Source organism: Panthera onca, chromosome C2 (assembly GCF_046562875.1).
Source record: "Panthera onca isolate mPanOnc1 chromosome C2, mPanOnc1 haplotype 2, whole genome shotgun sequence".
NCBI lineage: Eukaryota > Metazoa > Chordata > Mammalia > Carnivora > Felidae > Panthera > Panthera onca.
This window is the reverse complement of record NC_138347.1, coordinates 80,875,228-80,890,332: the sequence shown is the minus strand read 5'-3', so window position 1 is coordinate 80,890,332 and position 15,105 is coordinate 80,875,228. Positions and strand designations below refer to the sequence as shown.

General features: G+C 39.9%; 1 protein-coding gene across 5 annotated transcripts in view; it reads right to left on the bottom strand.

Moving 5' to 3' along the window:
* RFC4 (replication factor C subunit 4) overlaps nt 1-15,105 on the bottom strand; it is a 32,863-nt gene that overhangs the window by 3,790 nt on the left and 13,968 nt on the right. For 3 of the 5 annotated variants that reach the window (XM_078453145.2, XM_078453146.2, XM_078453144.2), the window contains 4 exons: nt 10,869-11,005; nt 9,188-9,266; nt 4,301-4,380; nt 1,685-1,804 (listed from right to left, as the gene is read on the bottom strand). In XM_078453145.2, the coding sequence (XP_078309271.1) occupies nt 1,685-1,804; nt 4,301-4,380; nt 9,188-9,266; nt 10,869-10,993 (404 nt within the window). In that variant the 5' untranslated portion in view covers nt 10,994-11,005. Of the gene's footprint in view, nt 1-1,684; nt 1,805-4,300; nt 4,381-9,187; nt 9,267-10,868; nt 11,006-12,907; nt 13,055-13,074; nt 13,377-15,105 lie in introns of those variants that run through there. The other 2 variants (XM_060639485.3, XM_078453147.2) reach the window with 2 other exon arrangements.

Sequence of the window (15,105 nt, the reverse complement as noted above, 5' to 3'; positions counted from 1 at the left end):
CAGGGAGTACATTCCAAGACCCTGCTGGATGCCTGAAGCCCGGGATAGTACACCAAACAGCATATAAAAAAATATATATACCATGTATTTTCCTATTCACACATACCCCCTATATACTTACCTATGAAAAAGTTCAATTTATAAATCAGGCATAGGAAAAGATAAACAATAATGTAATTAATAATGAAATAGAACAATTACAATTATAGTGTAATAAAATTTATGTGAACATGGTCTCAGAATATCTTATGAGACTGTACTAACCCTTCTTGTGATCATGTGAGATGGTAAAATGCCTATGTGATGAGATGAAGTGATGTCAGGCTACTAATGACCTTCTGAGGATTATGTCAGAAGGTAGATCATTTGTTTCTGTACTTCAGCTGAGTGCAGGCAAATGAAACCACAGAAACAATATATAATGGGGGGGCGGGGGGAGAACTACTGTATCTTCTTTGGTGTAAGGTCTATTCAGTTCCTTTGCCTTTTAAACTGGGTTTTCTTTTTATCATTAAAATGTAAGAGTTCTTTATATATTTTTGATCTAAGTCCCTTATCAAATACAGGATTTATATGCATTGTCAGGCCAAGGTAGATATCAAAAATCACTTTCTACAAATTCTTAAATATGCTCAGATACAAATTTAAATATATACCAGCTTCCAAAAATTTTATCTTGGTACTTTGCCATCTAAACAGTATAAGTAGCTGACTAAACATCACTGTTTAACTCAGGGCAGTCCTATTTAAATTATTAATAATACCTCCTCTTTTAGTCTAAAAGTGTCTGAGTTTGGACAAGAACTTATATGGTCACCCTAAGTATGAAATATACACTGAAGCTTAAGATACCTGAAATTTTTTTCAAATAACACAGTAACAAAAAAATGGATTTTTTATTATGAGTGTACCACCAAACTATCAAATTTGATTAATACTCCTTAGACAAAACATCAAGTTAAAAACTCTTGACAGTAAACAATTTAAAATTAGTTATTATAATAGAAAGGTCACTTGGTGGGTTTAAATAATTTAGATAATTGGGCACCTGGCTGGCTCAGTCAGCAGAGAATATAACTCAATCTTGGAGTTGTAAGTTCGAGCCCTACAGGGTGTAGAGATTACTTAAAAAAATAAAATCTTAAAAAAAGATATGATCCAAGGAGTTGGACAAGGGTGCCTGGGTGGCTCAGTCGGTTAAGCTTCCGACTTCAGCTCAGGTCATGATCTCACGGTCCTTGAGTTGGAGCCCCGCATTGGGCTTTGTGCTGACAGCTCAGAGCCTGGAGCCTGCTTCGGATTCTGTGTCTCCTTCTCTCTCTGCCCCTCCCCCACTTGTGCTCTGTCTCTCTCAAAAATAAACATTAAAAAAAATTAAAAAAGAAGGGGCACCTGGGTGGCTCAGTCGGTTAGGCATCCGACTTCAGCTCAGGTCATGATCTCACAGTCCGTGAGTTCCAGCCCCGCGTCGGGCTCTGTGCTGACAGCTCGGAGCCTGGCGCCTACTTCAGATTCTGTGTCTCCCTCTCTCTGACCCTCCCTTTCATGTTCTGTCTCTGTCTCAAAAATAAACATAAGAAAAATTTTAAAAAAAATTAAAAAAGAAAAAGGAGTTGGACATTTGGCAGAGAAGTATTTTACATGCAATGACATGGGATGAAGAAGGGAAAGTGAGCTTACTTACTCTGAACGACTTCCTGACACAGTTAATTGAGCAAAATTCTTCACTTTTTCTCTAACAACCTGTATTCCACGTTCATCAGATGCATTTAATTCAAGAACTCTCAATCGAAACAACTCAGGCCTATGTCAAAATGAAACAAATATGAAACATCATACAGCATATAAATAACCAAGGTTTAAACTACATTTTAAAAATGGCACATTTTGGGGCGCCTGGGTGGCTCAGTCGGTTAAGCGTCCGACTTCAGCTCAGGTCACGATCTCACACTCCGTGAGTTTGAGCCCCGCGTCGGGCTCTGGGCCGATGGCTCAGAGCCCGGAGCCTGCTTCCGATTCTATGTCTCCCTCTCTCTCTGCCCCTCCCCCGTTCATGCTCTGTCTCTCTCTGTCTCAAAAATAAATAAACGTTAAAAAAAAAAATTTTTTTAAAAATGGCACATTTTGAAGTAGTTTAAAATCCACCTAGTAAACACTATAGATAGAAGGCACACAATCACTTTTATATTTTTTCTTTTGCATGGACATAGGTTTTTTTTCCATGCAGTTTAAAAAGCAGATGGGGGAAAAAAAAAGATGGTATCACATAATTTATAACATTTTAAATCAATTTTTCACTTAGGATTATATCATGAACATCTTGCCATATTATCAGAACCACCGTAAATATCATTTAAAAAAAAAGTTTTTAACGTTTATTCATCTTTTGAGACAGAGAATAGAGCACAAGCTGGGGAGGGGCAGAGAGAGAGGGAGATAGAATTCAAAGCAGGCTCCAGGCTCTGAGCTCTCAGCACAGAGCCCAACGTGGGGCTCGAACTAACCGACCGCGAGATCATGACCTGAGGAAGTCGGACGCTTAACTGACTGAGCCACCCAGGCGCCCCATAAATACCATTTTAAAAGCTTTATGATGTTCTATCCTATGACTGTACCATTTGCTTAATTTATTGTTGGACATCTAGATAGTTTTAAATATGTTCAATTTTAAATACTGCTGCAATAGAGCATATTTTCGATTATTTCCATAAGGTGGCTTTCTATCAGGGCTATTACTGAATTAATACATGAAGTTTTTCTTAAGTGAGTTTTTAAAAAAATTCTTAAAGGTAGTTCACCAGGGGTGCCTGGGTGACTTAGTCGGTTAAGTGTCCCAACTTCAGCTCAGGTCATGATCTCATGGTTTGGTTCGTGAGTTTGAGCCCCGCATTGGGCTTCTGCTGTCAGCACAGAAGCGCACTTCAGATCCTCTGTCCCCTGCCCCTCCCCTGCTCACGTGTGCTCTCAAATTCTCTCTCTCGAAAATAAATATTAAAAAAAAAGTAGCTCACCATAGGACCATCTGAGAAATCAGAAGAAAATTAAAAGAACAATTAAAACACCCTGCCACACCAGTGTTTTGAAAATGGGTTCCCCTTTTTCATTATACATATTTTTTAATTAAAAAAGAGTTGGGATTTAGTCTTCTCTTTATTTTTCCTAAACAGCATGAGATCCTAGGCATTTTTCTTTGGGCATAAACACACAAAGCTCTGTGTATATATTTTCTATTTTAAAACTACATATACTATGAAATGTGGAATTCATAATTAAAGTTCTTTTAGTTCTATAAGGACATTATTTTTAAGAGGATATTTTAAAAGTTATATAATTTGGATTGACCTCTCAAAAAACTAACAAAGTACTTAAGTTCATTATGACTACATTGCTAAGGCTGGTTCAGTTTGGACTGGAGTTGTGGAATAATCCAAATAACTTTTATAATTTCCTTGAGAAACAAAAGTTGCTGTCAAATAAATAAAATATTAGGTTCACAGCAGCTTCCCCATTTTTCTTCCTTCACATTTCACATAGTTCCTTCACATTAGTTCACATAGAACTAATTATCTCTACATATTTGGTGCTTTCAGAGGCATCTGATTATTTTTACGTGTAGGATTTCAGATGTACCCTTTGACCTTATGCTTGATACAAAAACTGTGGAGAAATCCAAGGGCTGCTCTAAAATGGTTGGCTAAGCCAAGACAGTCAATCCAGAAAGAAGAATCTAAGAAATTGGCTCACAGATTTCCTGGTGTTCCTGGACTCCTACTGCATCAACTACCACATACTGTGCTCACTCAAGATACTTGAGGGCAAGGAGCTGGCCTAGTTACTCCAGAGGCAACGCTGGAAAGGCCTGAGCCAGAAGAAACTCTGGAAGGGGTGGTGTGGGTCAGTAGCATCAGACACAGCAGATTCTATCACACAAGGACATAGATGCGAACACACCATTAACAGACTGAGGTGAGTACTGGCATGATTGAAGAAAGATAGGATAGGTCCTCTGGGCTCCAAAAATCATAATGAAAAAGTTCAAGTGATGAAAAATCATGACGCTACTGTGTTGTAGTACATTCCAGCATCTGAATAAGGTTCAAAATGAAGATTACAAAAGATGTAGCCGAGCTTATTTATTGGAAGGGAAGAACTTGAAATGGGCCTGCTGAATTAATAAAAAAATACAGAAATAAAAACAAAGCCAATAACCATGCAGAGAAACCAAATATAAATTTTTAGAGAAAGAAAAGCAGAGATTTTTGGTGTCAAGGCCTTTTTAAACAGAGAGATTTGAACTTACCCAAAAAGCTCTCTAGCTGCTGCCAGAATAGTGGATGTTTTTCCAGTTCCAGGTGGCCCATAAAACAAGAGATTAGGGAGCTGTAGAAGTTAAATTTCATTTTTTAAAAACTGTATTCTGGCACAAATAGATGAAAATGATGACTGAAAATGTCTATGGAACAGTGCAATGACTTCCCTAATAGTGCACATATCTGAATACAAATATTTCTTCATATAACCAGTATCACAGTATTAGCAGTTGTAAATCCTGCTTTTTCTTTTTTCAGGTAATACTGTACTTTCTTCCAAAATGTCTAATATCTTAAGCTGAATCCATATTTATGACTGCTCTATTCCCAATATACTTAAGTGAAGCTTTCAAAGCTGGAATTAGGAACTTTTTTTTTTTTTTTAAAGATTACATTTCTTAAGTAATCTCTACACTCAGTGTGGGGCTTAAACTCACAACCAACCCTGAGATCAAGAGTCTCACACTCCACCAACTGAGCCAGCTAGGCACCCCAAAACTGGAATCTCAGGCTTCTTTCAGTGCCCTATCCCACCCCTTTGCTCAGGATTGGGCAAGATTTTATATTTTATAAACATGTCAGTTGCTTCAAAGAGGAAATGGACCAAAGGAGAACCTGGATTTGGCTAATACTGAGGAAAAAGGAATGAAAAAGACTCATCAGGGCTCTCGATAATGTTCCAAGAGTAGGAGAAAAAAAAAAAACAAAAACAAAAAGCATTTATTAAGTGCTAGGTAGTACTCTATACCATGATTATATACTGTGTAGGGATGCCCAATATATCAGGGAGAATTAATTAGAGGAAGAAAGGATTAAACTAAATCACTAGTTATCTTTTTGTATACCTTAAATCCTGTTAGCTTGGCTCATATCAAGCACACAATCTGTGGTACAGACTGATAAATCTACAAAAATCTAATGAGCTGTTACAAAACTGCATTCTTCAGTACATCCTTTCACATACAGAAATCACCGCACATAGGAAACTAGGCAGCACAGTTCATGTGTTTCCACTCTTGTCTAACCCTCAGCCTTCCCATCCATTCTTCACCCAAATCAGATGCCACTCTGCTTGCCACTTAAAAACTATTCACTGACTTCACACTCTACTTAGAAAAACAAAACCAGACAAAAATCAACCTATACCTACAAGGACATCCATGATCTGCTCACCAACTCTCTCACCTTCTAGGCTCCAACTTACAGTGAATTCTAACAACTAAGCACTTTATGGCCTATGCTTCCCCCATGAGCTAGGTAGGGTCTGTTTTTTTCTGCTTAGCCAACTCTTACTGCATTACAAGTCAGAAGCCTTCCCTGACCACCCAGTCTAAAGTGGAACTCTTGTGTTACTCTCTCGTCAGTCTTTGCACTTAACGCACTTTGTAATTATTTATTTATATACAGTAACTTACAATTGTTACTTAGTGATTGGGTTTGATTGTAAAATACCGGTCTACCTCACTAGATGGTAAGCGTAAGAAGGTCAAGAACTTTGTTCTCTTGTATCTGTGTTCTCAGCATCTTGTACTGTACTCAACATGTGTCAAATAAATAAACCGATGTGCAAATGTATAGACTGAAGACTGCTACTGTCACGTTAGTAACATAGCTTAAGACACAAACTATGAGTTTCACTACTTAAAAACAAACACCAAAAACCTTCTAAGCATTTTAACCGGTTTTGGAATCAGGAAAATACTAGCCTCATAGAACAAATTTGGTAGTTTTCCTTCCTCTTCTACTTTTTTGATTAGTTTGAGAAGAATAGATATTACCTCTTCTTTAAATGTTTAGTTGAATTTACCTATGAAGTCATCTGGTCCTGGACTTTTGTCTGCTGGGAGTTTTGGGATTACCAATTCAACTTCATTACTAGTAACTTGTTTATTCAGATTTTCTATTTCTTCCTGATTCAGTTTTGGAAGATTATATGTTTTTAGAATTTATCTATTTCTTCTGGGTTGTCCAATCTGTTGGTATATACTTTTCCATCATGTTCTCTTATAATTCTTTGTATTTCTGTGGTGTCATTTGGTGTCTCTATTCTTTCATTTCTGATTTTGAGTCTGGTCTTTTTCTTGAGGAGTCTGGCTAAAGGTCTATCAATTTTGTTTATCTTTTCAAAGAACCAGCTCTTGGTTTCACTGATCTTTTCTACTGTTTTTGTTTTGTTTAGTCTCTATTTTACTTATTTCCACTCTAATCCTTATTATTGCGTTCCTTCTAGTAGCTCTGGGCTAGTCAACTTGGGTACGTCAATTTTATTAAAAAAATATTCCTGGGCTTCTTCGTCTTTAAGATTATAACTATTTTTTTTTTAAATGTTTGTTTATTTTTGAGAGAGAGTGCATGCGCTCATGCAAGAGAATCTCAAGCAGACTCCGTGCTGTCAGTGCAGAGCCTGACACAAGACTCAATCCTATGAACCATGAGATCATGACCTGAGCAGAAATCAAGAGTTGGATGCTCAACCAACTGAGCCACCCAGGTGCCCCTTTAAGGTCATTACTATTATTTTGATTCATGCATGCTTCAACATTTATAGTAATTCATCCATGTAACTATCACATACAATAACTTAAATTCTTTGAAACATGGCAAACTTATTAAGCCTTACATTACATAACGGTGATATATATGGTGCGATCAAGAACTGTATGTGGAATATTAGGGCTTAAAATTGATTTCTGGAGGTGCCTGGGCGGCATAGTCGGTAAAGCAACTGACTCTTGATTTCGGCTCAGGTCACGATCTCAGAGTTTCTGAGTCTGAGCTTTACATGGGGCTCTGTGCTAACGGTGTGGATCCTGCTTGTGATTATCTCTCTCCCTCTATCTCTCTGCCCCTCTCCTGCGTACTCTCTCTCAAAATAAATACATAAACTGAAAAAAAAAAAAAGTCTGAAAAACATCTATTATAATTCTACTTTAATAACTTTTCATCTAAATGAGGGAATGAGTACTCACTTCAGCAGCACATACACTAAAGTAAATGAAGGTATGGATTGTTTTTCTTTACTCTATAGAATTTAAAAATTATTTCACCTTGGGACACCTGGGTGGTTCAGTGTTAAGTGTCTGGCTTGAGTTCAGGTCATAATCTCATGGTCTGTGAGTTCGAGCCCCACATTGGGCTTGTGCTGATAGCTCAGTCTGGAGACTGCTTCGAATTCTGTATCTCCCTCTCTTTCCCTTCCCACTTGCACTCTCTCTCAAAAATAAACAAACATAAAAGCATTTATTAAAAAAATATTTCATCTTTAAGTTTTCTAAAACTTGGTCTGAAAACAAACATAAAATATTAAACAAAGGTTTAAAAAAGAAACTTCTTAATTCAGCCTTGTAAGATAGATGGTATAAAGTCAACAACTGGATCATAATCCCACTACATATGCCTAAAGAGTTGAGAATACTACCAATTAAAATATATCTTGCCCTGCAGTCTGTGTAGTTATTACTATACAATTAAAATTGTATACACCAGGGACATCTGAGTGGCTTAGTCAGTTCAGCATCCGACTTCAGCTTAGGCCATGATCTCACAGTGTGCAGGTTCAAGCCCAGAGCCTGGGACCTGCTTTGGATTCTGTGTCTCCCTCTCTCTCTGCCCCTCCCCCACTCACTCTCTGTCTCTCAAAAATGAATAAACGTTAAAAAAATTTTTTTTAATTAAAAAGAAACTGTATACACCAAAATTAAAAGGTAAAGACATTTGTGTCAAGATCAAATCAAAACAAAAACTGGCAAAGATTTTAAATAGTTTGAGAAATAGAACTACTTTCAAAATATGTACTACTGTAGTATAATTCCAGGAAGAGAATAATGGCAGCAAAAGCCAAAAGAACCTCTAATCCAAAGTAGCCAGGTAGAGAGGAAGGAAGCAACTCTTCCTTGGGAAAAAAAGTAAAAACCACATCCCACTTTCATCTGCAACTTTTCCCCTTCTTTTACTGAGTTCTTAAAGCACTTCATAATACAACTTTAAACTGCTAATTCTTCTTACAGAGTTATCTTGCCCCTGAATAACCTAAGATGCAAGTCATTCAAAGGTTTTTTGGGGTTTTTTTTGTTTTTTAAGAAAGGCAGACTGCCAATTGCAGCACCTCATTTGGATGTGTCTGGAGTCTTGGAAACTTGACTACCCTATATTCTCCTACAAATGGACCTTGAGAGCTTGTCTGGAGGTTTCGGCAGGGGAGCGCAGCTACTCGTACACCCTTGACCAAAGAACGGTCCTCCTCTATCGGGGAAGGTTGTCCTCTTCAACCGAGCGCCCAGCTTCGGGAGGGACACACATGGAGCGGTGAGGGAGGAAGGGGACACCCGCCTAGGCAGCCAGATCAGCCGAATCAACCCTGGCCATCAATGGGGTGACAGATGTTACAGCCAGATCACCCTCACATCCATAAAGAGTTTTTTTAAATCTCACATACCACAGCAGGAGACACAATGCTATAAGCAGAAATACTCATGTTTTTTATGTTGTAGTTCAAACCAAATCCTAACATTAGGTGAGCAATTAGTTTCAAAGAATCTCTAACTCTTCTTCAGAGCACAATTATCTATAATTCTCTTATTTATTTGGCTTGCAGATTTATTCTCTGTCACTCTCCACCAAAATAAAAGCTCATGAGCCAAAGAACCCAGCGTGTCTCGTTCAATGGTCTCCACTTGAGTATTATATAACAATGCCACAGGACAGAATGGGAGATGCTCAATCAATATTTGAACCAATCATCCACTGTACAGTTATCAAGGACATACTGTATGTACAGCTAGTATTTTAGGGGAGCAGGCAATTATAAAAGGAAGGAAGAGGGTAAGTAAATTAAATCTGCAATCTCCCAATGACGTGACACATCATTTGCTACTCACATCAGCTCCTTCTAAAGACTTTTTCAGTACTGCAACCACTTCTTCCTGGAAAGCGACTTCATCCACACATTTTGGGCGACTGGAAAAAAAACCCAGAGATTATTTAGTATAATAGCTACAGTAATGTCTTAAGTGTTCCTTTTGCTAAAATACCAATGATAATTCTTATATATTGGTGATAAAATGGGAAACTTTCATAATTGGAAGTAGGTGGAAGCCCCATTTGTATTTACCTTAAGCTAATATATACTGAAGGAGTGAAATCACTTTTCCTTTTACATGCATTGCTTGCATCTAGAGTACTTACAACAATTAAGTAAAAATATTTTGCTTTATTACACCACAAATGTCCACTGGTTAAAAATTTAAAGTAAACAGTGGCCTAGAACATAATGTATTTTGATAAGATCATGCACTTAAGCTGAAAAGAGAGACCTACTTAGTAACCCAGAATAAGCAACTATTTTGGTTAATATAGTTAATACACAGTTAACATAGTTAATTGGTTAATACCAATTTCATCCATCACCTAACTGTGCAGAAAATGCATACCTATTCACTTGACTGAGGGCTAACAAAATAACAAGTTTAACAACATGTTAAACTTGAAGTATAACATGAAGTATACATGTATACAAGTATACATGAAGTAAACATGAAGTATAACAACATGTAATTTTCATCTTACATCAGTAGTGATTTTAAGAGAAACTGGAACAAAGTTATACTCCTAACCCTAAGATTAGGTACTGCACTTAGTTAGTTGGCTAAAAGCTCTTCCTTGATTTATACATTTCTAATAAATGAGGTCAATGCTGGGTGGGAATTTTATGTCAGATAATGCTTTCTAGGGAAACCAGTGTATGTTATACACCAGGGTTTCATATGCAAATACCTGCAGGGGCCAGGGAGAAAGCAAGAGTAAAGAAGGCAGAGTGTAAGGCAAGAGAAAACAGAAGGACGATGGTGAATTGAAGAACATATGACCTTGCCAGAACGAGAAGCAGTACTCAGGTCTCATGGTGTCAAGGGAGAATCTGCATCTAGTGCTGTCTAATCCCCTGAGAAGCTGAAAACCTAGGTTCCCCCCCCCCCCCAGTATATTTTTTAAATTAAAAATCTAGATTTGAATGTGAAATCTCCCATTTTAAAAACCATCACTGGTAGCAAATAAAACACAGGAGGATCTTATTTGACCTATAAGTAATCCACAAACTTTTGGTAATAATTGAGGCTATATTATTATAACACCAAGGGTTATAACAACTTGTCATAATATCACTAGCTGATTTAAATTTAAGCGCCACCTCAAAAACTCAACAATGTCCACCTATCAGCAATGAAAGGGGGAACAGATTATTTGGATTTAAATGGAACTCCTGACAAGACCTTATGGTCACCTTCTAGAAACTGTTTTCTTCTGCTGTATCTCAATCCCTAAACCACAGACCTGAGTTATACAGAAGACCTTAGTTCATCTATAAAGTAATTAAACTAGATCATTCTACAGTAGTTTCAGCTGCAAGGCTCTATGACTTACCTAATTGGGTGATTCTTAAGGACATCTAAACAAAGCAAATCATCCCTCTCCCCGTAAGTTAAAAAAAAAAAAAAAAAGTGATCAAAACTGGTTAGATACGTAATATATTAACTATTTCAACAAAACCACAAGCATTCTTACTATTTTTCCACCCACGGAACAGGTTTGGCTTTCTTGTTCTCTCCACTGCTTCCAGCTGTGGCAGCTACTCGATCCTTCAGTGGTGGTTTAGTACTGACAGATGTGCCTTTTAGAAAAGCCTGCATGGTTACTTCACCCTGACCAGGTGCAAGACAGAAAAGGAAAAGCTCTTTTGAAATCATTATGAGGACATATGGCGTGAAAGCACCCTTAACCTTGTGCAAAATATTCCAATAATTACTTACCAAATAAAGGACATCACCTCATGACCTAGCATCTTCTAAATGTACTGTACTGAGAACTAAAGGGACCATAAAACTGGCCGAAGTGCTTAGGACACTTAGAATTTATTTATAATGAGAGAGTTACAGAACAAAGATAAATTTATGAATGAAAAATTTTGAATTCCACACTTTTTGACAAATATGATGTCATTAATGGCCAAACTATGCATGGGCCTCTACAGTCTCTTCCATTTCAGTCAGGGGCCTAGCTTTAGCTCAGACCCAGAGACGGACTTAGCAATGAGGAGTTGGGACCAAAAATGAGAACTTTCATTTCTTTTCTTGGGCCTAGAGCTCTACTCAAAGATCTGTTTTAGTGGCAGAGCCAATGACTACCGCTGACTCTGAAGAGGCTGTTTTGTGGGGAGGGTCGGGTCTGGGAATTTGTTGTTAAAATGGAAACAGTTCTTTTGCTTAATAACATGCTCATCTGAAGAAATCAAAACAAAGTGGGAAAGCATGAATTGTTCTAAAAAGTCATGCAAAAATCTCACCCAGAAGATAACCACTATTAACATTCAGATATACTTTTTTACAGGCAGCAGAAGGCTGTTCTAGGGATAAGAGAGCATTGTTAGCTTGCCCGAAAATTCTGTTTTTTTCACTGCTCTTGCTCAGGGCCTAGAGCAGTAACTAGTACATGATAGATGCTCCATAGTATTTGGTGACTGAATTACCATTTATGAGACTCAGCTTCCCCTTCTGTAAAAGGAGCTAAGGCCTACTCCATAAGGCAGTTAATAAAAGAATAAAAGGTAAATAAAAGAATTGTGCCAGCCCTCATGCCCTGTTGGTGGGAATTATATTGGTGCAGACACTATGAAAACCAGTATGGAGTTTCCTCAAACTATTAGAAAACAGAGGTATCATATGATCCAGCAATTCCACTATTGGGTATTCAAAAAGATCTATGCGCCCCTATGTTCAATGCAGCATTATTTATAACAGCCAAGATATGGAACAATTCGTGTTCATCAGTGGATAAATGGATAAAGATGATGTGATACACACATGATGTTACTCAGCCATAAACAAGAAAAAAAATCTTGCCATTTGTGGCAACACGGACAGACCTTGCAGATGTTCTACTAACCAAAGACAAAAGAAAGCCAAATACTGCATGATTTCACTTACATGAGGAATCTAAACAAAACAAAACAAAACAAAACAAAACAAAACAAAACCCAGACTCAGCGAACAGACTGGTGCTTGTCAGAAGGGAGGGGGCAGAATGAATGAAGGGGATTAAGAAGCACAAACTTCCAGTTACAAAATAAATTGAACCACGGGATGTAACCTACAGCACAGGGAATGTAGTCAATAGTTTCGCAATGTATACAAACGTTTAAGCACTGTGGTACACCTGAAACTAATATCGTATGTCAATTTAATCTTTTTTTTTTAAAGAAATACACAGAAAAAGCATACTTCTGTGTACACATACCTCTATGCTTGGCATATGAGTAAATACTCGGTAAAAAAATGATTAAAACCTGTAAACAGCCTAGCTTTTTAGCGTTACTGGATTATTCCCTCCATCCCTGCCACAGGTTGCAGCAATTACTAAACACTATTACAAGCCAAAGCAGGGCTCTGAAAGATGCTGTACTGAGCTACCATTCTGCGAACGGGAGCGACGGGGGAAGACATCACAGGGGCATCAAGGGCGCAAGAGGTGAGGAGAGCGAAGGCCACCCTTGCAATTTCTCCGGCCGGTCGCCCGTTATCCCTGGCTCGCCTGCTCCTGGGCACTACCTGGGCCTCTCAGCCGCTCGTCTCCGGAGCGAGGATGCCGCAGGGTCGTCCCCGGGGCTCCCGGGGATAGGGAAGGGGCGAGGTGGCCGCGAAATTCTAGCTCCGTTCCCCGATGTGAGACCATCAGGCCTCGGAGGCCTGGAGCCGCCAGACCGGGTGACACTTACAGTAGCCGCCGTCAGGACGGTCGCCCGGGTTCCCGCCACGGAACAGCCGGCGAAGGGCAGGGCGGGAATACGCGGGCACGGAGCGCGTCACTTCCGGCTCGCCGCGCGCGCTCCGCGCCCACGGGGCCTTTAACTTCTACCCCGTTTTATTTGCACAGGTGACACGCTTTGGGGGTCGCACAGACTGGGGCAAGAGTGACAAAGAGGTGTAGATTAAGTTCCACGCCGTCCCCGTGCATTCCTCGGACTGGAGGCTGCAGGGCAAGGGAAACACAGCGACCCAGGCGGGAGGAGCCGCGGGCACGGCGGCCCCGGCATGCTCTGCGAAAGTGGGCGGGGAGGGGTCTGCGACGGCTCCCACGAGGGGCCGGACGGGGCGTGGGCCTGCCCAGAGCCTGCGGTCCGCGGAGGGCCTCGGGAGTCCTGTTTTCCTCTACCGCACCGTGGACTTGATCGGTAGTCCTGGGGCGTCTCACTGACGTTTCTGCCTGGACACAATTTGGCCTGCAACCTACTTCACCCCAAGGAAAGAGGGGGATTGGGGAGGGTGGAGTCGGTCCCTGGCCAGAAGAGGGCACCCTGATTATCCTGCCCTGTAACTCCACCTTGGTGGTTGCCTGGCAAACTTTGTGCTTAAAAGGGAGACAGCGGGACGCCTGGGCGGTCAGTCCGTTAAGCCTCAGGGACTCTCGGTTTCAGCTCAAATCATGATCTCAGTTCGTGAGAACTGTCGAGCCCCACATTGGGCTGCAAGCTGAGTGTGTAGCCTGCTTGGGATTTTCTCTCTCCCCTCTCTCTCTGCTCCTCCCCTATTTGAGCGCTCTCTCTCTCTCTCTCAAAATAAATAAACTTTAAAAAAAATAAAGGGGGAGGGGCGCCTGGGTGGCTCAGTCGGTTAAGCATGTACTTAGATTCAGGTCATGATCTCACCATTCCTGGGTTCGGACCCAGAGTGGGTCTCTATGCTGACAGCCCGGAACCTGGGGCCTGCTTCAGTTTCGGTGTGTCTCTCTCTGCCCCTTCCCCGCTTGCTCTCTCTCTCTCTCTCTCTCTCTCTCTCAAAAATAAACATCAAAAAGAAAAAAAAAAATTGAAATAAAGGGAGAGACATCAGAAGTCTGAAGTCGAGGTCTTTGCCCTTTTGAATGCATGTGGCTCATACCTCTATTAGTAACTGGCTCTTGGTGAGAGGGAGCACTTTTCCATGCAGCTGCTGTGATCATCTTCTAATCCCAGAGCCCTGCCCAGAAATCTGGTGGTGCAGATGCTCAATGAAAATCAGAAGATTGATAATAATGTTTAACCCTACCATGACACATGCCCTATGGGCCCTAGGCAAGTCTTTATCTTTACTCATTTCTTAGTTCTGAATTTTTCCTACATCTTACTGAAATCTGACCCCTTTTAAATGCAACCTTTGCTGTAGGGCTTTCCCCTAACTCATAAGGTTGATCTGGGTCTTCTCTAAATGAATGAGTATAAATTTTGTTTGATACAAGCTCAACATGATATTCATTGTTAATTTTACGCGTTTATTCATTTGTATTTTAACTAGTGCTTACAAAGTGCCTAGACACTTCTAGGTGGTGGGGGTACATCAGGAAACAAGGTAGAAGGTCTTTGCCTTCAAGTAGCTTTACAGCCTAGGAGGGTGACATGTGTTGTGTGTGATGTGTGTTAGGGAGAGGAAGCATGGGGCTCTGAGTACATATATCCCAAGCCTAACCTAATCAAGGGGCTAACCAGATTAAGTATCCTTTATACTACTGTCTAACTCTCACAGGGCCTGGTACACTTCCTGGAGAGTATAAAAAACACACAGGTAACCTCTCCGGTCACTGGTTTACAATGTCAGGACCCATGAAAATGTATACTTAATGTATGTACATTTTATTGTATGTAAATTATACCTCTATAATAAAGTTGCTAAAGATCTGTAAAGGTAGGTGGTATTCAGTTGCTACCTGAACAAACACCACAACCACACAGAGGGAGATATACCCCCATTTTATAGATAAGAAAACCAATGCT